This window comes from Rousettus aegyptiacus, unplaced genomic scaffold, assembly GCF_014176215.1.
Source record: "Rousettus aegyptiacus isolate mRouAeg1 unplaced genomic scaffold, mRouAeg1.p scaffold_m13_p_5, whole genome shotgun sequence".
Taxonomy (NCBI): domain Eukaryota; kingdom Metazoa; phylum Chordata; class Mammalia; order Chiroptera; family Pteropodidae; genus Rousettus; species Rousettus aegyptiacus.
Window position 1 is genome coordinate 89,833,689 of NW_023416308.1, and position 21,897 is coordinate 89,855,585.

Below are 21,897 nucleotides of genomic sequence, written 5' to 3' on the forward strand. Positions count from 1 at the left end.
TGGGAAAGTGTGTGAAGGGGACTGTAGCTGCAGCCCCTCCTCTGTACACAGCGGGAGGCCTGGGGAAGAAGCTGGTGGTGCAGGGGCAGGGCAGGGAGCACCCCAGCTCCTCCAGTCCTTTCTAATAATCTCCCAGAGTATGATGGCGAGCATGTGGGCTTTGCTGGGTGATCTTGGCCCAGCAACAGAGGCTCGGAAGCCATTTTCACTCCTGTAAAAGTGGAGCTGGAGGGAAGATCAAAAGGAGAGCAGAACTAGGGACATTTTGTAAACTTTGCATGTCTAAGGGAACCCGGGATGTATTCTCCTCTCCTTGCGGAGAATTTGCCCCTGAGGTTGGATAAATTTTCATTGTCTCCCAACAGTGCCCTAACTGGCCAAATGAAAATGTTAAAATACATTTTAGAAAAGTTTTAATTTCAAAAACTTATGATTAAAAATACATTTTATAAATAATTTTTCCATAGACTTGATTGAGAATTGTTGCGAACTTTACAAAAAGACATACTGCAACAACACGTTAAAATTACAAAAAATATACCTATAGTCCTATTTAAAAATACATTATACATCACAGCGTTTTCTTTGTGCAAAATTTACGAGAATGCTGTGTTAGGCATATCACACATTCACTTAAAGGGACGTAAACTTTAATACAGTCACTTTGCATAATAGTGTAGGCACAGGTGAAATAATTAATTCTTTCCCCCTAGAAGTTAATATACTTTGTTTAACATTTTACTTTTATTTTTTAGGACTAATGGCTGAATTTAGCTTCAGGCAAATATATATATATACATATATGTAATGTGTGTGCATTTAAGTACAAAAACGTGTTTTGAAATTAAGTAAACGCCCAACGTATTTATAATATTTTCAGAGAATGTGTTCTCCAAACCAGTCTGAGTACATCTTCTCTATTAAACAACTCTTTAGAAAATTAAATGAAGCCAAATCTGTCAATTAATGAACATCTTCTGTTGAGACTTCCAGTTTTCGCTGTGGGACAAAGAGAGTTCCTATGGAGGTTTTATTAGCACCATCGAAATCCACACAGGACGAGCCCACTGACTTCATTGGTCCACCTGGGGTACGGAAGAAACTTTCGGCCACTAACTGTGATCCTTTGGGTGTCACGGGAACAGGCTGATCAGAATGGAGAGAGGAATGGAAAAAAGAAGTCAAACCCACAGAGAGGTATGCCCTAGCAGCCCTAGAATACTGGACCGGAAGGACGTGTCACATGTGAGGGCCTAGCATACTTTGAAATCGACTAAGTAAGCCTGGATGAATTTGACATCCTAGCTATTTTTGTTAAGGCAAGACAAAAAGCTCATGATAACTCAGTAATAGGGACTCCTTGGGCACGCTTCCTGTGACTAGAAGGCAGGCATGCATTCCATCTCCTTATTCTCCCATCCTTTCCCTTTCCAAAGAAGAGCAAAAAAGCAAGTCTCCCATGATACTGATATCTGGGACTTAATAACCCAAGGAAGAAGTAAACTAAATGGAAATGCTCTTACCTGTTGTGCTCCTGTCACAGCAATGGAGTGTCCATTTGGTTGGTTCTGGCCCGGGACTGGAGAGTCATACCTGGTGGCTCTCCCTTGCTGAGCGCCTGCATTTTCTGGTACGACACTAACAACCTCTATTCTTGGAGACACGGGAACGGTTCCAGGCCCGGGGCTGGCAGACACCTGCACACTGGGGGAGATGAGCCCCAAGTGCTGCAGCGTGAAGTTTACAATGGCTGAGCTTGGGTTCTGCATTGGAAAGGGGTGGCTTGAAGTGAGAGCTGGGCTGTTCCCTACAGGTACGGCTGCCATGGAAGTTGGTGAGACCATTAGCTTCAAAGGTGTTACATGAAAAGAGGGAAAATTAACAGCAGTGAGTTCAGATGATGTCACTGGAATAACACCTGAAAAGAAAAGGTGGGGGTAAATATCTTAGAAGCACAGGCATTTGTCTGAGAAGCTTAGAAGGTTTAAATGAACTTGAGAATGACCCATATCTGAATAGTGTTTTAGGTACACTCACCTGCAATCGGGGAGCTGTAGATCCTATGGTTTGGGGAAAGTGTACCTGAGTTTTCTTTACTAGGCAAAATGGACTCTGCCCCCAGGGGTGAGCACTGGGTGAGAGGGATTAGGTATCCTGATGGGAACACGGCCTAGAAAACAAGGAGGAAGGGTTTATTTTATACACAAATACTGGAAGAAAATCGGCCATGTGCCTCGCCTCTTCCAGGACTACCCCTTGGTTGGTGTTTGTTTCATCAGACCAAAGCCTCTAAATGGTGTAGGCTACAGGCAGGGAAGCTATACAGCTCCCTGAAGACAATACCCCTCCTCCCATTCCAACATCTGTCCTGAGTAATACAAACCATGTGTTTCCTAAATGCCCTCTGTGGTCTTAGGAAGTGTCCTAAAGCTGGCGCTGAGCCTGCTTAGAGTAGGATTCACCCAGCAGACCCCCTTAACACTGACACCCGACGTCCTGCTTATCAGACTCCTTGGCATGATGTGGTCATTGTGAGAACCAAGTTTAATGCAGTTGGACACCATAATGTCTCTGCTGTGTTATTATCTGATTGCTCTTGAATTATGTAGAATGGTATTTCCCAAAGGGTATTCTGAGAGACCCTAGTTCCACAGGATGTAAGCAGGCACTGCTTGAATCATGCTCAAATACATTTGGGAAATGCTGAATTCAACAAAGGAAAATGGTGTTTTTATGAATTTCTGAGGGACTTTAATAATGGCATGCATTGTAAATCTCCAAGGGGGCATCCAGCATGTAGCATTTCCCAGGCTAGCTGGCAACTAAATTTTTGGTAGTGTTGGTATTCAAGGAAAACATTTTAAGAAATGTTGATTTAGAGAAGGGGGTTGCCAAACCATGGGCCAAAGCCGAGCCTCCTGGCTGCTTTTATAAATAAAATTGCACTACAACACAGCCATGCCCATTCATTTATGTATTGTCTACAGCTGCTTTCCTATTTATTTATTTATTTATTTATTTATTTATTTATTTATTTTTACAATGGCAGCAGAGACTAAATGGTCCACAAAGCCAGAAATATTTACTATCTGGTCCTTTCTAGAAAAAAGTTTACTGACCCCTGATTTAGAACAAAGGAATTATATACATTTTTTCCCCCTAATGCTTTAGGTTCTAATGATACCAAGCAAACACGCTTATAACATACAAAACTAAATGACATGGCACCCAGATTTCAAAAACTACAGATAAAAAAGAGAATCGATTAATTCATATTAGAGGCCCAACTGTCATGGAGGAAAAGCTTTAGGTAAGAAAGTTATATTCCAAATGGAAATGGCCAGAAGGTTGGGGTGTGGGTATCTTCCCCATGCCTGCTAGATCATTGTGCTTTGCCAAACAGAGAAAGCCTAACAGAAAGCCACAGGTGGCTGAACGGCCTGAAAACTATGCTTCAGCCTTACCATGAGTAGAACTGGCAAAGCTAAAAGCAGCTCTTGTAAACTGGGGGCCTTCCTTTTATCTTCCTCCAGATCTCTCTCCTAGACATTGTCAAAACAAGTCTACACTTTGGTCTAAATGTTAATGGGAACCAGTGAATTCGGAATCTATAATGCTAAAAGTGTACCTCTAATTTTAAATTTTGTTTCTTAGATGCTTGGTGCTGTTGAGTATCTTTACTGGTAGGTTCCTTGAAAGCTGCAGGAATAGAAATTTTTTAGGTGGATTTAGGCACTTTATAAATAACTCCTCTTTGCTACTGTTAATCTTTCTCACGGTATAGGTTATTCTGCTTGCTGGTTTCTTTCAAATCTTCAGCAAAACCTATAGTTTTCTAATAATTATTTTTCAATTTTCTGGAAACTACATTCATAACAAAATCTTTTAACCTATAATGCCAATTCCTTTTTTTAAAAAAATGAGAACGATTAAATTAGTACGATAAATGAATTCGATACATTTCAACTTGCATGTCCTCTCGTTAGCCTACATTAGCCCTCTTATCCCCTCTTTCTACTGCATCATCCTATTTCATCTCCACTATAGTTCTTATTGTTCACTACCTGATTTGTTTGTGTTATTTGTATATTGTCTTCTCTCCAACTCCGGATTCTTGGTAACTGTTTGCTGAATGAATTAACACATTTTCTTTCTCCTGCTCAGACCATGCTAAAAAGCGATGGTCAAAATGAAGTCATGGAAATGAAGGAAGAAGCAGAGGGGCATGGAAAATCTATCTACTGAAAATCCTAATCCTGATTAACTAAGTGAGCAACAGGAGACCATTATTAAATTATCCCATTGGCCCAAAGAGTTTATGGATCTCACAGAAAATTGAATCAGGCTAAAGCTTTGTGATTTTCCCCCTGGCGTGACTATTAAATGCAAAATGATACTAAGCTAAGATAATAGATATTTTGAATGGTTACCACGAGGCCATCTTCAGGGAAGACTTGACAAACTCTAAAGCCTCCTCAATGACAAGAGTTACAGATAATACCCTTCAACTTCTATGGTGCCTTAAAAGAATCACAAACCCCTTTATGTATATCATCATGTAATAAATTCACTTAGCCTCACACAAACTATAGTATAGCTTGGAGCAAGTCCTCAGAAGCAACTGTCACCAAAGGCAGGTGCTGGGTTTGATTTGATCTAGAGCACAATACATTACACCCACTAGATGATCAGGGAAAACTGGTGAAACAAACTCTTTACAGATGTGGGAAAATAAGATGTAGAGAAGTAAAATAATTTGAGTTAACAGCAGGGATAAAATGAGAGATTAACTTCTGCTTCCACATTTAGGGGTGGGTATTCATTCAGTGAGCATGTCATATGTAACTGTCCTAAGGGAGGAAAATGAGATAATGCATGTAAAAGTGCCTAATCCTCTGACATCTGGTATGTGGGTTGGCATCCAATAAATGTTAATTCCTTCCTGAACTAAATTCCCCCTAGGAAAAAAATGCTCTAGAACATCAAAATCCCTAGAAAGCAATGCGTAAAACATCCCTACAATTTGCCAGGCTAAGTTTTTTCTATTTACACGAAATAGAAATTTTGGTTTAAATTTTAGACAGGAAGTAAAAACAGGGGGAACAATTTATCTTCTAGTCAACAGATGTCAGTTATATGACATCAAACAAACATTAGGTAATGACTCAGAAAGCAGGAGTCACAGGGACCTTACGCATCCATCCATTCATTTGGGGTTACGTTTGCTCATAAATTATTTAAGACTTCCATGACAGGTGTTTGCATTCCAGTATGTGGCAGAGAAATGGACTTAAGCACAACCACCCATGGTGCTTTAAAAAGAGAGTAAATAATCCCTTCCTCCAAAGGTTAAAAATGTCCCTGCAGTCATCCCAGCCAGGGGATTAGCTGTCTGGGGCCTTGTTTGAATTATGGGATGCTAAGGAACAGTTCCTTGTCTTCTGAGAGACTGCTCTTTGCTCTGGTAAATTTCACAAGCCGCCAAATCCTCCTTTAATCAATTGGGGTGTTCCTAAAGCTTTGCATAGTGAAAGGTTGTACTTACTGTGGAGACATTTTCAAGTCCTTTTAGGTCCTCTTTAAATTTCTTTTTGCAACCACTATCCTCGAGCACGCTTGTCCTCTTTGAGCCTTTTTCTCCAGCAGATTCCCCGTCTTGGGTCTGTGTACCTTGTCTCTCCAGCACTGGCAACAGGCTTCCAGGCCTGGTAGAAGCACTGGCCTTTGTGGCATCATTGGCTGCCTTCTCAGTGGTGACATCTGTGGAGTCTTTTGATCTTGTAGCTTTAGAAGAAGGGCTAGGGCAGACTGTTGGACTCAAGCCTTGGGGCGGTGTCATGGTTTGGGCTTGGGCAGGCTGTAAGTAGATGGCATACGATGGGCCCGAAGGGGCCTGAGGTAGTATCACGGGCACTGCTGATGGCAATGGGCTGGGGATCAGGGGGACCACCCCCAGGGGCTGGATGAGGGATGGTGCCTTCAGCTCCAACTCAGCATTCACTGGGGTGTCCAGCGGGGCCAATGGTTTGCAGTGCCCGGATCTTGCCAGCTGTACTTGGACTTCCTTTCTGGGTTCACTAAAAGAAAGAATTTTAAAACATGACACATTTTCTAAAATGTTCTAAGAATAAACACATTTTCTCTATAACGTTCTACGTTAGATTGTCCCAGATTGAAGCCATACTTTCATAAAACTAACAGATGTTTCTGTAATGATTGTGTATCAGTTATAGGAAAGATTATCTCACCAGTTTCGAAGGCAAGAGCCTATTCTTACATAAAATCAGTAATCCTAGTGATGAAATGTAAAAGTAATTCATCCTGTTACTAAAGAGTATTGCCAACCTACCTTGATTGCTCTTCCAACTGCATTTTGCAAATAGCTGCAAGCTGAGCCATTTTACTTGGGAAAAGTGAAGAATTCTGAGAATTCTCAGCTGATGAAATAAAAAGGAAGGGGAGTTGGTCAAATTAAAAGAATATGACATATCTCTAAGAAACAGAGAACATGTTACCACCGCCCCCCCCCCCAAAAAAAAAATCACTTAGCAATGAAAAGAAAAATCTCACGAACTACTTTTATCTTTTAATTCATACATAAGTTAGGTTTCAAGTGGGGTTAGGTATACAGACATGGAAACAATTCTGTAACAATTCCCATATGGATCGAGTAAGCTAAAAGAAAAATAGATAGAAAGGAATTTTTCAAGCAGAGCCCTGATATGATTGAAAACATACCTTTGTTGGTCTTGATAGGGCTACTGGGAGCAGAATTTATCTTTCTCCGATCACTTTCTATGCCCTTTACCAGTTTGATAAGAGATGGGTGTCGAGTGAAGTTTGGTTTCCCACGTGTGGAAAAGAGGTTTTTGGCACAGTTCTCCTTTGAAGACTGCCTCATTTCCAAATCTGAGGGGGAGAAAGAAATGGCAGGGCTGAGACCTGAAAGAGAAAAAGGACAGTGTGTTAAAACACGGGGGGTCCATCTTCCCTTTGGGATATGAGGTCAATTTATTGTCCTAAAATAATACTAGGAATCACAGTGGCAATAGTTATAGAGAACGAAACATGTGCCAGATACTGTTTTAAGGGTTTTATAGATATAAAACCTTGTTTATCTTATTAAACAAATTCTGAGACAAGATTTCACACTTTAGTTATTTCTAATCAGTGGTGTGCTACAGTGTAATTGTCAGTGCTTTTTTCCTTTTTTTTTCTTTACTGATATATAAAAAATTGTGCATCTTATAATCAGTGGAATCTTAATCGGGTAAAAAATGGTGACCCTCACTGTTATGGACTGCATATTTCTGTCCTCCTTGCTAAATTCATATGTTGGAACGTAATGCCCAACGTGTTATTTGGGGCCCTTGGGAGGTGCTTATGTCACAAAGGCGAAGGCTTGTGTAACAGGATTAGTGCTCTTATAAAAGAGACTCCCACAGAGCTCCCCAACCCACTTCTACCATGTGAGGTTGCAATGAAAAGAAGGCTGTCTAGAAAGCAGGTGCTCACCAGACACTGAATATGCAAGTACCTTGATCTTGAACCTCATAGCCTCTAAAACTGAGAAACAAATTTGTTGTTTATAAGCCACTCAGTCTATGGTATGTTGTTACAGCAGCCCAAACACACTAAGACACTCTCAACAACACCAGCTAGGTACTTCTCAGGAAATGCATCCCCGTTAGGAGGCATTTCGGAGACATTAATAAACTGACTCATCGTCTCTCAGCTAGGTCAATGTGGGCCTAGGATGTGAACTCCATTAGTCTGGCTCCAGAGCCTGCACTTCAAATCTCTGCCCCAAAGGAAATCTTTCTGAAATTACATCCTGAATCACAATAACCTCACAAAGGTGCCATGGTTCTTTCCATTTTGTAGATGAGGAAACTCGGCCTTGAAAATGTAACTTGCTTAAGGCCACACAGTTAGTAAGTGGCAAAGCTGGGACTGGAACCTAAGTCTCCCTCTGCCTTGATGCCCATGTTCTCTCAACTTTCTAGCACCTCTATGTGGGGATCTTTGGTGGAATGCAAAATGTCAGAACCCCGGAGCTGAGATGGAGATGAGGATGCTGATATCGGAATGAATTCATTTCATTCCCAATGTACGTAGACTCTGTTATGGTCACTGAGAAGCATAAGGGCAGCAGTAGTGTCATATGTTTTGTGATGCTCTCAGATTCTACCTTCTGAGCACTGTGTGGGAGGTGGTTATGGACTTTGGGTTGCTGATGGAGCCAGTAGCCAAACTTTCTATATTGACACTCATCTTTGTCTTTTCAACCACTTAGATATGTTCTTTCCTTGTAGGAGTGTGGGTCAGAAGGGGAAGAGAGACTATATCCAAATGTGCATTACTTCAAAACAATGAAGCAAAGAATTTAGGAAAACAAATACATACCACTGGGATTTGGACTGATTTCTGGGCCTGTCCATTTAAAAGCTGGTTTTCGGCCTCTTTCCTCTGTAACATGAACTTTCTTGATAAGCTCCAGGCTACTCAGAACATTAGCTATATCATATAGCCTCCTTATTTTTGCTGGGGGGGAAAAAAAAGTATATACACCACTTAATAGAATAATGAAAGATCAAAGGACTTTGCTTCATAAGGATTTCATATGTATTCAAAGAGCTATTCTAATCATCAATGTCAAAGGGAAATGTGACTCTTTTAAAGTTACTCTGGTGATACTGCTTTAATTAAGACAAAAAAAATAGTTTTGAATATTGAAAAGACTCAATTACTGCTGGTAGTGAATTTTGAAATGACAAATGCACAAATTGAAAAAAAGGAAAAATGACTTAATGAGATCACCCTATCAGAAACTATGCTATAGACTTTTTGATAAAAAGTCATCATTGCTGAGGATTCTGAAGAATTTTATGAACAAAGGAAATAAAGCATCAATGATACATGTATAGCTTTCCTGCTTGTGATAGTTTACATCAATAAGATTTAGTATCATAAGCATGGGAAATTCCATAGCCTATCAAAATTTGTAAATTGTTGCATTGTCTTTAATAGGCAAAACAGGTTTATTAATTCCATAGATTTTACATATCTTAAAAGTTTTGTTAGAAAAAGTTTGCTTTTACTTCTATTTTGTTAGTACAAAAATTATAAATCAAGCCCCTTCTTTATAACCATGACAGAAGGTTCTGAATTCCCTGGGGATTCAGCAAATTACACATCTGCAGTTCCTGGAATAGTTTCCAAGGCTGTGACTAACCAGAGAAATGAGCTGAAAATTGCTTGGTGACTCAGTAAAGCAGGCCGCACATCAGTAGTATCAGGACGTGTTTTCTGAAACTGCAGATCTCCCAAGCCAATTGCCAGTATTATTGCCTTTCTCTCTACTTAATTTTGCCTTGATAGAGATACTATCAGCCTGGGGATGTCTGAATATATTTTCATAGGACTAGTATAGCTTTTCAGGGACGGGAACAAGTCTGTGTGACAGCTCGTGGGCATTCCCATGGCCTCTGCAGCCTCTTCCTCACCAACCTCACCATATAGCTGGATCACCCAAAGTGTCCCATGTTCAGGCTAGCTTCACTCCCTACTTGGAGGTTTGCTAATGCCCCCAGAAGAGAGTGCAGCAGACCCCACTCACCTGCTGAGCACTTCTTTCCACACCTTTGCTCTACTCCTCTACATGGAGGTTCCTGCCAAGTCTGTTATAGAGGTGAGGACAGACCTCTGCTTCAGGAACTCAATCTATAATCCCACTGCAACTTTGAGCAAATATTCTGGCTAAAACTATTCATTCAAAATGGCAAGCCAATTGTGCTGCAGGTCACTTCTGGGGACAATTTGAGAAGAGTTATTTGTACTCTCACTTATGAGAGATAGTAGAAAGAGCAGAGACCTGGGTTCCAGTCCCACTTTACTACAATTTACTGCTCGTTTAGACTTCAGGCAGTTACAGATTGGATAGGAGTAAAATGGGGACAATGGTACAGTGTCAAATGAGGTAACTCTTAAGGAACTGTTCACAAGCCAAAGTGTTAGGCAAATAAGAGTAGTTTTATATACATATATATCTCTGAATCCTACACTTTCCCTAAAGCAGCATGATCATGACTTGTGGGGAGAAGTGAAGATACAAAAGCATAATTAGAGAAGATCAGTTTACGTAGCAAATCTATTCGAATGTCAGTTTGTAAGTGATATTTTATTGTTTAAGAACAGGTCCAAAAGTCCGTGGCAGTCATGACACTTACTTTTAAACTTGCTTTTATCCAAATCTTCCACATGGTCCTCCCCAATTAAAATCTTGGCAGCAATTTCCAGGCTTACTATCTGAGGCGATGACACCAAAAACAGCATCACAAATTTCTGGCTCATCACTCTTAAAGACTTGTCTTTGCGGCTGTTTACAGAAGCTTTGAAGAAGGATGAGGATTAGAGAATTAAAATTCATGAAGGGACAAGTGACTTCTAAAGTAACAAGGCTAAAAATATCACCACCTGATCATTCAGTTGACAACTGCGGCATTTTAATGTTAAAGATGGCAGTAGCTTTAGAGCGTGTTCCCTGAGGAACCTTTTCTTTAGACCTGAGCTTTTCCATACCATCTCTCACCTGCCCGAAATTCCACTCCGGGGAGTTCGACAAAACACATGTCTGGGTGTCCATTTTGGCCAGTGTTTGCTCTGATGATATGATCTTCTATACTGTAACTCTTACTAAAGTCAAACTCTTGTTCGTACTCTTTCTTTTTGATCATCCTAATTTGCTCGGCGTACTTGTTCTCCTCTCCGACGCTTTTCAAAGTCCCAAGGGTTTTGTTGAGATTATGTCGCCCATGCCAAGTGTACCTGTTTTTGGCAAGGCGGCTTACCATATGTAAGCTCTCTAAGACATTCACAATATCATAAATGCGCCGACGCTCAACATCTACAAAAAATGAGAAATTACACATTACTAGGATCAGGTTTTGTAATGTGTAAAGAACTGAATAACTTTTTCTTCCGTGGTTTATTAATCAGTAGGTTTTGGATGATGTAACTTTGTTAACGTTCAACAACAAAAACTGTGAAGAGAAAGACATGTCCCCGCTCTCAAAGGGTACAATAGTTAATACGAATTAGAGAGGTGACATTTGCTGAGGGTCTACTATGCACCATAAAGCTTTAGGACATTTTTGCCCTAAACCTGTGAGGTAGGTATTATTATCTACAATTTAATGAAGAAGTAATAGAGGCTCAGGCTGGCTAAGCAGATCACTCCAAGGCACAGAGCCAGGAGGCAGCAAAACCAAGTCTTTAATACTCTAAATCCCACACTTTGCAACTGTTTCTTACGTTATTCCCCAACACACATATACATGACTGTCATATAATAGGTACAACATGCTGAGATTTCTTGTTTCTGGAATCTGCCTGATATGGTCTTCCCTGAAGGCCTTTGTGCTGGGCTGTTCCTTCTGCCTGGAATCCCTCTCCCAGATGTCTTCATGGTTTCCTGCCTTGATTCTTTCAAGTCCTGGCTCAGATGTCACCTTCTCAATGAGGCCTGACCTGACAACTTAAATTTAAAATTGCAAAGCACGCCTGATCTTTACCCTGGTCTACATTTTCTTTTTTTTCCACAGTATATATTATCTTCTGACATACATTATAATGACTTCCTTACATACTTTGCATATTATCTGTTGCCCCCATTAGAATGTAGTTTCCATGGGAGCAGGGATTTTGTACTTTTTGTTCATGGATGTTATTACAAGCTTCTACATTGCCTGGCACATAGAAGGCAATCAATAGATACCTGCTAAATTGTAGGGTGCATCCCACACAGTTTAATGTGAAGTAAAGCTGACATTTATAAACATGTGTTAGAAGGGTAAAACTTTCTTTATGGGGCAATAGCTATATATTCAAATATCCCGCATATCTCTTCAGTTTCAGATTATATTTTCATGACTCCAAATGTACCCCAAATTTGCCACAGACCCCTTTTAAGCTCTAACTAGGTTCGAGTCTATGAAGAGTAAAAGGGGGCCAGGGGACACAGTAAATTTGCCACTCAGTAAACAAATTAGTCCTTAGAATAGTGCTGAGTGGCAGGGAGAGCTAAAGCCCCACTCTCACGCACAAGCTGATCCTTGTTATAAACTAGGAAGATACCATCTTGTAGCCGGGCTCTTCAAGAGAGCCAAGAGAGAAGTTAAGTAGCAGTTAAGAAACAAGCCATAAAACAATGTTGCCTTCCTTTAAAGCTCCAGAGCTTTTGAAGTGAGTCAGAAGCAATCTTCATTGTGATTTTTTGCTTCTGTGTTAAGGTTCACGGAAATTGGAAACTACATGCTTTTATTCTTAAATTAATAGGGCTTTAAAGATTTATAATTCCTTGTGAACTTATTTGTGCCATTACAAACACTGGCTAGATGAATGGGGGTCTGAAGGAGTAAGTCTATGAACTCGCTATAATTATTAACCATTTCAGTGAGTTCTTTGTATACTTACTAAGTTCCTCAGCTACTTCGTCAAGACAGATGTCATTATTCACGGCAGGGTTGGGATAATTAGGATATCGTGCTAAGAACTTATGACACAACAATCCTAAACTTTTCTCTTTTCGACTTGGTTGGGATTTCTCATATTCGTCTCCAGATAAGTGTTCCTACAAAGGAAGAGGTAAATAATGTCTTATTCTGAAATAACGTTTGACAGATTTATTAGGGGCTTCTGTGCTCTATGACTAACACCGATTCATGTGCTTTGCTTCAATAGCTGCAAAATTTGGGGGGGGGGAATGTTGGGGAGCCAGTATAAACTGCTTGGCAGATCTCTGAAAGGAAAGCTTAAACTGAAAATAAGTCAAGGGTTCAGAATTCCCAGTGCTGTAACTGATGGGGTCCAAACTTTTCTGGTACTCTGAAGCAGGCTAATAATAACTGTGTGAAGGCGGTGATGCTTTATATTGCTGGCAATGCTGCAACAGTTACTCCTCTCCTCCCCGCAAGTCCCCTAGTCTCCACCCGGTCCTCTGCAAACCTACGTGTAAACAATCTTTAGGCTCAGGTAATCCATTTCTGTTGTCAACCAGCCCCCTTTTCTGATCTCTGTTGCGGATCTCAGGGCTCACAGCACTGATGAGCATTTTCAGGTTGGCTGTTGGTGTCCATGGTTCTCCCTGGGAGATTTCCTTGGGCTTGGTGGGTGTGGTTAAAGGGCCAAAGTCAGGCTGGATCTCTGTCAACACTGTGTTTGCTACAGTGGATTCTTTCAGAGGTGTTTTCATCAGTCCCCTTTTATGTGGCTCAAAAAAGAGGTTTTCCTGGTTTAAAACAAGTAAATAAATTCACTGTAAAACAGGATTTATCAGATAGCTTTGACTCTAAAAATTATACAATAAATAAATAGAATATTACTAAGAAAAAGAATGCCTAACAAGGTTATATTAGTCCATTCTAAGAGCTAAATTTCCCATTTTTCATTTTGCAATGAAGTGTGGACTTAATTTTTTTTCACCTTCTGTTCTAAGGATTAAAGAAACTTTAAAACTTATAATTTCTTAACTTTTTATATTGAAATAATTTGAGATTTAGAGAAAAGTTGCAAAGATAACATGGAAAGGTCCCATATACCTTTTACTCAGCTTCCCCCAATAGGAGTGATAACTTTAAGTGATCCCGTACTCCTAGGAGTGACTTTTACTCATGACGCTGTAATAAGGCCTCCATGGTAGAAACCATGTCCCATTCATCTGTGTATCCATCTAGCACAGTGGCTGCAGGCTATAAGTGCTGATAAAACACCACTAATGCATAAGTCAGAGAGCCAAGGAAATGAGTATGAGAGCTAGCATACAGTTAGACTTGTTTGTAAAATCCAGTAGGGAGCAAAATCCGGAGTGCCGAAGAGAATTTTTTACCAGAAAAGTCTGTCCTTTAAATGTCTACTCCTTTACTCTTTAAATAAAGTAAAATTAGTTATTTAAAGTCACAAAGCTACTTCCTGGCAGCAGGGGGCTGCCACTGAGACACAAGAGGATAAATTAAGAGCAGTTCATAAATAAGACTAATGGAGACCAGGTTTCTTCTACTTATGGACACTGGAGACTTCACACATTATTCCTTTTTTAAGGAAAATGCTTGGAATGGCAATAAGTGAAACAATAGAGAGATGCACTAATTCTTCAGAGATTTGCAAAACAAAGATTACTGGGACTATTTCATATGCCTTAGGATTTATCAAGTGCTTTTCCATTTGTATTTTCAACAAACCAAATAGTCTCATTCTGCAGGAGAGGACAGCCAGGCTGGGAGAGGTCACACAGGACTTGAATCCAAATCTCAATCCAATTATGGTTTCTTACATGGAAGTCAGTGTTGGAGATCCAATGGGGGACCCTCCTGAGCATGTGCACCTGAGGAGTGCTAACCAAGACTGGGATATTTCTAAAGGCTATTGACCTTTGCCTCAGACTATCAAAGCAACAGCAATTCTCTTATTTGACTAATATCTAAAACTTAGGAAATGTCTTCATTTTAACCTAACAGTAGCTGGACATCAATTAAGATACTCCCAAGGACGATTCTTTTTTAAGTTTACAAAATGTTTTTCTCTCAAACAGTATTTGTGGCCCCCATACTTAAAGAAGGTGGTGATTTGGTAGAAAATTATCTTAAAAATAAATCCAAACTCAAATTATGTCAAACGCCTTTTCTGAATTCCTTTTGTTCAAGAATTCTCAAAAATATCATAATGCAATGAACAACTTTTACTATTATTAAAAATATCTTTTTTCCCTGCTTATCTCTTTGATTCTTCCACCAAACCATTAAAAACTAGCAAGACTAACTCTGGGCAACTCTTCTTCCCCTCTTCAAAAATTAAATTTCCCTTCCTTCTGGGTTTTCACAGAGGCTAATGAAAAGGAGATATGGCATTAATAAGATGCTGAATATTGAAAAATTATGGAGTTAAATCTGGATGATATTGCATTTAAATATGCAAGAATGAATACTGAAGTTAAAAAGGTACCTTTTCATTCTCCATCCTGTAAATTTCTCATACATTTAGAGTCTCTAAAAATGAAAATTCTGAAGTTCCTCCCAATATCCTGATGGTTCAAGCAGTCCAATCAATTATATTAAAAAGTTTAATATCCTTAAAGAAAAAAGGAAATAGAAAAATTAAAGAAAAGTAAAAGCAGAAAATCCGTTCAAAATTTCTCCATGGACACCACAGGCTACTGAAACAAAGACTAATGAAAACTGACAAACTACATTTATATTTTATTCCCAACCACAAATAGCTCCACTGGACAGAAAGTTACATCAAACACCAGTAAATTCCTTCAGCAAACCAATTTGCTGTCATGAGATTTCAAGCAACCCATAAAATTTCCAGTGACAGCCCTCTCTCACCTTTAGAGAAGGCAGGCCATTCTCCGGAGCCCACCGAATGGAAGGTATCAAGCAAGCATAAGCACCAACCTGTTCACAGATCAGGGGCCCGAGACTGAGCTCGTGAGCCCAGGTTCTGGCTGAACTGACACGACCCCAACCAAATTCCTGGATAAAAGTCTGCATCTAGATGCCTGAATTTCTTTCCTGACACACGCGTACTTAGGCTCAGCAGTAAAGTCTTGGGAAATAGTTTGATAGAAAACTTCCAAATTCGGTCCTTACGCTTCAACCGTACTCTGGGCATTTAAAGAACGCCTTACGATTAAGATTTTTAATAAAGATTTCTCCACAGATGCAAAGTGCAATGTACTCGCTATTCGGGCGGCCAGTTCACGCCACGATGTTGGACCCCAGCATGGAAGGTTGCATTTACTGAGTAAGGCGCCCAGGTATTCTCCCAGGCCCCACACGCTCCGCGGACTGCGCACTTCCCCCTCCGCCCGGCCAATTGCCCCTCCCCCAGGCCCAGTCCGCGCGCCGCCGGCCCGGCAGTTCTCGGACAGCATCTTCGGAGTTTCCAGGGCAACGATTCCCAACCAATCAGAGAGCCGGCTCCGGGCCCGCGATTGGTTGGCGGCGCCAGGGGCGGGTCCGGACCTTCCGCCTTCGATTTAAAAATTTGGCGCGGAAAGCCGGACCGTGGCCAGCACCGCCCCTTAGTTGCGCGGGGCTTGAGCGCGGGCAAACCCGCGCCCGGAACCACGGCATCCCCGCCCCCTCCCCCTCGCTCGCCCCCTCCCCTCAGCGCGGGAGCTCAGCTCCTCCCTCCACGGCCCCCGGCGGAGCGAGAGGCGGGAAACGGCCGCCGCTGCCGCAGCCCTCCCGAGCCCTCTCCCAGTGCTAGGCTGGCCCGGCGCCGCTTCCCTCTGCGTCCCGCTGACCTGTCAATTCACCTCACGGTCGGAGCGGGCGGAGACTGAGCGGGGACTCTTCGGCTCCTCTTCCCCGCTCAGGCTCTGGAGCCCGCAAGTCCGGCGGTCAGTCGGTCCTTACGCCACGCTGAGGTGGGTGCCAGAGGGAAACGCCGGGGCCGGGTCTGGCGGGCCAGTGGGCGGGCCGAAGCAGCGTGACCGTCCAGGAGCAGTCAAGCCCCCGATTTGAAATTAACCCGCTCCCGGCGCGAGACGATCCCGCGGGCAGGGCGGGCCGCTCCCCTCCCCCACGTCCGCTCTTCCCGGCCTGGACCCCGCGCGCCAATCCGAGTCTCCCGACAGGAGCCCGCGGCGAATCACGGTGCAGGCACCGCCCTCCGGTCCCGCCTCTACGACCGTGTGTGTGTGGGGGGGAAAGTTAAGCAACTCACCTCCCCCACTTTTTTAAAAATTTGCAAACACCCCCCTCTCCTCGCTCAAAGTTGGAAAATGAAGTTTTGCTCTCCCAGGGCACGCAGGCTAGGAAGCGGACGCTCCGCGATGCCCTACTCAGCACTAGACCCGCTCACCTGCCCTCCGGACCCCTGTTGGGACCATTCCCCCTTCCATCCTTGGCATGCGTTATTGTGCTGTCCACCATCTGCCCCAAGGCTTCTCGATATTGATGTTTAGAGGTAGAAGATGTCCATCTGCTCCCCAAACTCGATGGGCGCGAGGGCTTGGCCGAGACGTGAGAACTCAGGTATATGAGTAGGAGGATTAAGATTCAAAACCCGCCAAGCTTGTTCTGGGCATCCGCCTTTCCTTCTCTTGGTCTCCCACTCTCTCTTTTCTTCCTCCCTGTCGTTTTACCTCGCCTTCCCTCTTTTTCCTGTTTCTGAGCCTCCAGCAGCTTCAGCATGGAATATTGTAGAGTTCTAGATTAACAGTAGAATCGGAAGACGCTCTAGTCCAACGCGCTCGTTTTTCCGGCAGAGAAACTGAGGCCCGGGGCGGCAGCGGTGCCTGGGTTGTTGGCTCCCTCGTTGGCTTGCTCCGCTGTTCTCTGCCTTAAAGCGTTTTTCCTTTTCTGGAGACCTGTGTTGGAGTTGGCGGGACCGCATGTAGTGCTCAACCACACCTAGATCAGGGCGCCCATATATCGACTATTTGATTTGAGCGCTTCCTCTTTTGCAATCTCACGTCCCTAAATTACAGCAAGCCCAGGGCTACGATCCCACAGTCCTAACTCATACTATGTGTCAATGAATCACTCAGTGCTGACTTGCTGCGCGGGACGCGATCTAAGGGTGGTGATGCTGTGATACTGAGGCTGCGGTCGCCCGGCAGCGACCGGCCGTAGGGCCAGGGGTCCGGGCGGCAAGCTGTGGCTCTTACCCCCGGGGAACGCGATCTCAGGGCGCTCAAGGTGACCGCCTCAAACGGTCAGCGCCAGCGCCCGTGGTGTCCTCCCCTCGCCGTCAGCCGGGCGCGAGCCCGACCCGGCTTCAGGCAAGTGTTGCTCAAGAAAGCGCTTCGCCCTGGAAGTGGGTTTTTGGCGTGATGCTGTGCAGAAGCGAGCGGTCGCCTATAGCTCTCAGATTTCAAACAAAGCGAAGGTCACTGAGCAGGCTCCCCAAACCGTACGCACGGAGCAGCGGTTCTTACGCAGCCCCAGTACACTTTTTCTGGAGCAAGGTGTTAAAAATACATCAACAAAAGTTGGTCAGTTGGTGCTTTTGCTTTAGCCACTATCTGTTTCACAGATTGTTGTTTCCTCTCCTCCCTCCTGGCGCCTATAGGAGTGGGCATGTTCAGTGCTGCCCCACTTAAATTTTTACAGCTGGGGAGTTCTTTTTAAAGGGGCTGTTTTTCAGAAGCAGCTGGCCTGTTCAGAGGCTGTGACGAATGCATTCACATCTGTGGTTTACAGGGCCCTTCATGCCCCAGGTGTCTTAGTGCCAAATACCTGTAGGGCAAACCGTGCAAGGAGCAGCCATCTATGGTGACGCTGCACAGATCGCATCTCATTTAATACTCAGCACAGGCGTTAACCATGGGTTATGATTCAGAAAGAGAAACAGAGCATTTTTAAGTAACAAATCCAAGGTGTCAGGGTAAGTGGCAGCACTGAGATTTGAAGCTAAAGTTTGTTTATTCTTAAGGGCTTTTTTCTACTGTGCTGCTCCTGGTCCTTACTTCCTTCCCAGGATAGTTGTGCCCATTTTATAGAGGAACAAACGGAGGTGCTAAAAAATTTAAGTGATGGCCAAGTCAGCTACAGAGTCAGGATCATGATCTGGGTTTACCTGCTCCCAGTTCATTTCACTGGCTCTGAAAGTTCCTATGAAAGAAACGTTGGTGACATCATAAACATCTAACTCCTCCCCTAACATAACAAAATATAGGAAAACTGGGATATATAATTGATTTAATGACAATTGCATGTGAAATTACAATACAACTCACTGACTGATGAAAAGTGGCTATATTAAGAGTGGAATGATACAGTTTTGAAGTCTTAACCATTTCAGATAAAGGTAATGAAAAAAGCAAGCAAGTTGAAACAATTCTGCTCAACACTGTAGTATGTCGATTTGAAATTCAGCACAAATGAATAGGAAAGAAATAAATCTACTGAAAACTTTTATGTATACCGCACAGCCAAAAAAGAAGGATGAGGGGATGGGTTGAAATCTTTTTTTTTCTTATTTTCCCATCAAATGTGTTTTTCAGTTATTTGTTATGTAATCCAAGGGAATATTCATGCTTTTGTTTCTGGTCTTTTGTTCACCATGTTGTGTAATCTGTGTCTCACTGAAGTTAGACCAGTTTTTTGACTCCGTGCTGCCACCCTTATGGCTTATGCAACTCAGATGGTTGATATGTAATACGTTTAGCACTAAGCAATAAAAAAAAAAAAAAAAAGATATCAGAGGTGAAGGGGAAGATGGGAGCCTCACGCATGGGTTGTAAAAAGATTAGGCCCTTCCCCTGCTGACAGGGTGGCTGAGGGGCTAAGGAAGGAGTTGCTCTAGCTCGCAGGCTCCTAGACCCTTCTTGCTCCTTTGCCACCCATGTCTCTTATGTGCTCCTGCCACGAGCTCTTTCCTGACCCAGTGGGGGTAATACAGGGTTGTTCTTTTTCTGCAGCACGTGTTGGTACAGCCACCACAAAACAGCCGTCTAGAGCTTTAAATTACACAAATCCCTACGTACGGGGTTAGACTGCAGCTGCTCACAACTGTATCTCAGCCCTCCCCGGTCTTTTTAGCTGGTTGATTACTTGGCCCCAAAATTAATTGTGCTGAGTCCTATCTGGGCACGGTTTGAAGAAGGTGAATACGACAAGGGACGCAGGTGGGGGAGCATCCGAGAGCTGGCTTGTGCTGACCGTGGAGCTGGTCAGAGCCTGCCCGTGGCTGCAGCTGGGCTGTGTGTAAAGTCCCCTCCAGCTCTCCTGTGACTTCCTTGGGGAACTTCATTCAACTGATGAGTGCCGTATGGGTATTTGAAACCTCGGACTCAGCTGCAGCAGGGACAGTTGTTGCCATTTATTGAGTAATTACTGTATCTGAATTTTTAAAGTGCTTTGGGGATAATAGAACACAAAATGCGAAGAACCCTTTTAAAGAATTGAAGTCTCTGTTCTGTCCTCATTCTTAGTATATCATCTGATCTTAAAATTGTCATAGATCTGAGGATCATGTAGACTTAGCACTTATCGGTGGATTGGAAGAACCCTTTTATCCAGGCTCCAGAACATTAAAAGAGCATATATAAAGGCAGTGGGGGCAGGAATTTATTACATGAAAAAGTCCCAGTCAATGCTGGAATCCCATAACCTCCCTGATCAGTGATTGCTACCCTTTGCTTGAAGTCAGGTAGGAGGCGTAACTGTGCCTAGTCCCTTCAGGCAGATTGCTCACATCCTGTCCTGATCCTAACCCTGTAAATGCATCTCTGTTACCACACTCCTACACCACTGCACTGCGAGCTCCTGAGGGCAGGGAGAGGGACTTTCTTATCTCTTTCTCTCTCTCCCAGTACCCAGCTGGGTGCTTGACCCAGAACAGGGCCTTGAAAAAGGTTACTTGGTTGAATATGGTCCTAATCTTGGACACCATCTCACCAAGTCCAGAAGATACCTTGTCTTTTAACCTCTTTATCTTCAGGGCTAAGTTCAATGCCTGGCACATATTTAGTGCTCAGTAATGTCAGAAAAAATGATCTCATAATTACCATCTCTTTAAAAATGTTTTTGCTTTAGCTGAGTACTATTTCTACCCCCCTTTCTTACCCCTGTCTTCCGTTTTACTTATTTATTCACTGTTAAGTATCCTGAATGCATAGTATTCTGAATGCCTGCTATGCTCCCAAGCCCTGAATTAGGTGCTCAGTGTATACAGGTGAATGAGAGTCAAAGTCCTTGCCCTTTTGGAATTTACAGTCAAGCAGTAGAACAGTGTCTGGCATGAAGTGTTAACTGCTGTTATTATAATTACTATTATCATTATCTTATTTTTTTCCTATAAATGTGAGATTTCTCTGCCACTCAGTTTGGCAAACATCTTTTTTCTGCGTCCTACCTCTACAGTACTTTTCTTTTCTTTTTTTTTTAGTTTTCTGTAGATATTTATTTTCCCCTAGGAACTCAATTTTTTTTTTTCTTCCAGCCCCTGTGTATGGGTCACTTGCTCTGAGCCTAGGGACTGGACACCAGCTACAGGACATGGCGGCTGCCCTCGGATCACAACGACAAAGCCAACCGTTCACTTATCACTCTTCTTTCTCTCTGTCTTTTTTCTTTTCCAGGGACATGGACTTCATTTGGACAAGTTGATTACTTTTCTGAGTCTTTCAAACTGCTGCTTCTGTGTGACTGGAGGCAGCTGGGTTTCCCCTGGAATGATCACTGAAGTCAGCTTAAGTGGGTTAGTTAAACTTCGGCAGGGTTTTGTTGGAGTCAGGAGCCAGGCCAAGTCAGGTGTGTGTGGGGGCGCATCTCCCCAGCAGGATTACAGGAAGTAACCACGCCCTCTAATGACCTACTTCTTTCTCCAACAGGTTTCTTCTAACTCCATGGCACTTGTGAATTCCCCTTCAAGTCATGGTTTTCAGGATCTGGTTTGACCTAATATAACTCATAATATTTAGATATATTATGGTAGAGTTTAACTGCTCACTATAGTGCTTTACCATACAGTACAGAGATTGAATAGGATGTACATATTTAATTTTGTTGACAAAATACTTAGGATCTTCCAAAAGAAGTTGGTGGCTCTCTTCTTAGCTTTCATTGCATATGCTCACTAAAAAACTTACGGTGTTTTTCAGTGTGGAAATTGCTTAGAGTAACTGCATTTGAATTTGCCCACAAAATGGATTGTTTTACATGTGCTTTTTAAATAGCTCTAAGCTTTGTTACAAATTCAGTCTTTGAAGTAAAAAATCTATAATTGTTTTTGAGTTAGTTCTAATAATATGAAGTATTACTTTTCTATTAAAAAAGGAAAAGATATTTGGTAACCACAATTTTTAGATGCTGGCTGTCTTGGCATCATTGTGAGAATAATATCATATCTGTGTCATAGTACAGATGGCTGCTTCTTAGAGAAACT

General features: G+C 42.5%; 1 protein-coding gene across 5 annotated transcripts; it reads right to left on the reverse strand.

Moving 5' to 3' along the window:
- Positions 1 to 396: 396 nt before the first annotated feature.
- On the reverse strand, positions 397 to 17,427 carry E2F8 (E2F transcription factor 8). 5 transcript variants are annotated; one of them, XM_016164935.2, is made up of 13 exons: positions 16,867 to 17,427; positions 14,998 to 15,123; positions 13,010 to 13,288; positions 12,475 to 12,631; positions 10,592 to 10,906; positions 10,230 to 10,391; positions 8,407 to 8,544; positions 6,739 to 6,942; positions 6,350 to 6,437; positions 5,546 to 6,077; positions 2,038 to 2,170; positions 1,524 to 1,918; positions 397 to 1,146 (listed from the first exon to the last, which is right to left on the reverse strand). In XM_016164935.2, exons 2-13 carry the CDS (start codon positions 15,010 to 15,012, stop codon positions 964 to 966), a joined length of 2,601 nt encoding a protein of 866 aa, XP_016020421.2. In that variant the 5' UTR covers positions 15,013 to 15,123; positions 16,867 to 17,427; the 3' UTR covers positions 397 to 963. The 5 variants fall into 5 exon arrangements, with proteins under 5 accessions (XP_016020421.2, XP_016020418.2, XP_016020419.2 ...); XM_016164932.2 differs by lacking the exon at positions 16,867 to 17,427 and adding an exon at positions 16,307 to 16,571; XM_016164933.2 differs by lacking the exon at positions 16,867 to 17,427 and adding an exon at positions 16,319 to 16,431.
- Positions 17,428 to 21,897: the final 4,470 nt, after the last annotated feature.

Excerpts from the sequence above, each read along its gene's own strand:
- E2F8 (XM_016164935.2), bottom strand. Across the intron at positions 6,078-6,349 it reads CAGTTGGAAGAGCAATCAAG|TGAACCCAGAAAGGAAGTCC; the intron begins GTAGGTTGGCAA and ends TCTTTCTTTTAG. Across the intron at positions 2,171-5,545 it reads GACTTGAAAATGTCTCCACA|GCCGTGTTCCCATCAGGATA; the intron begins GTAAGTACAACC and ends CTTGTTTTCTAG.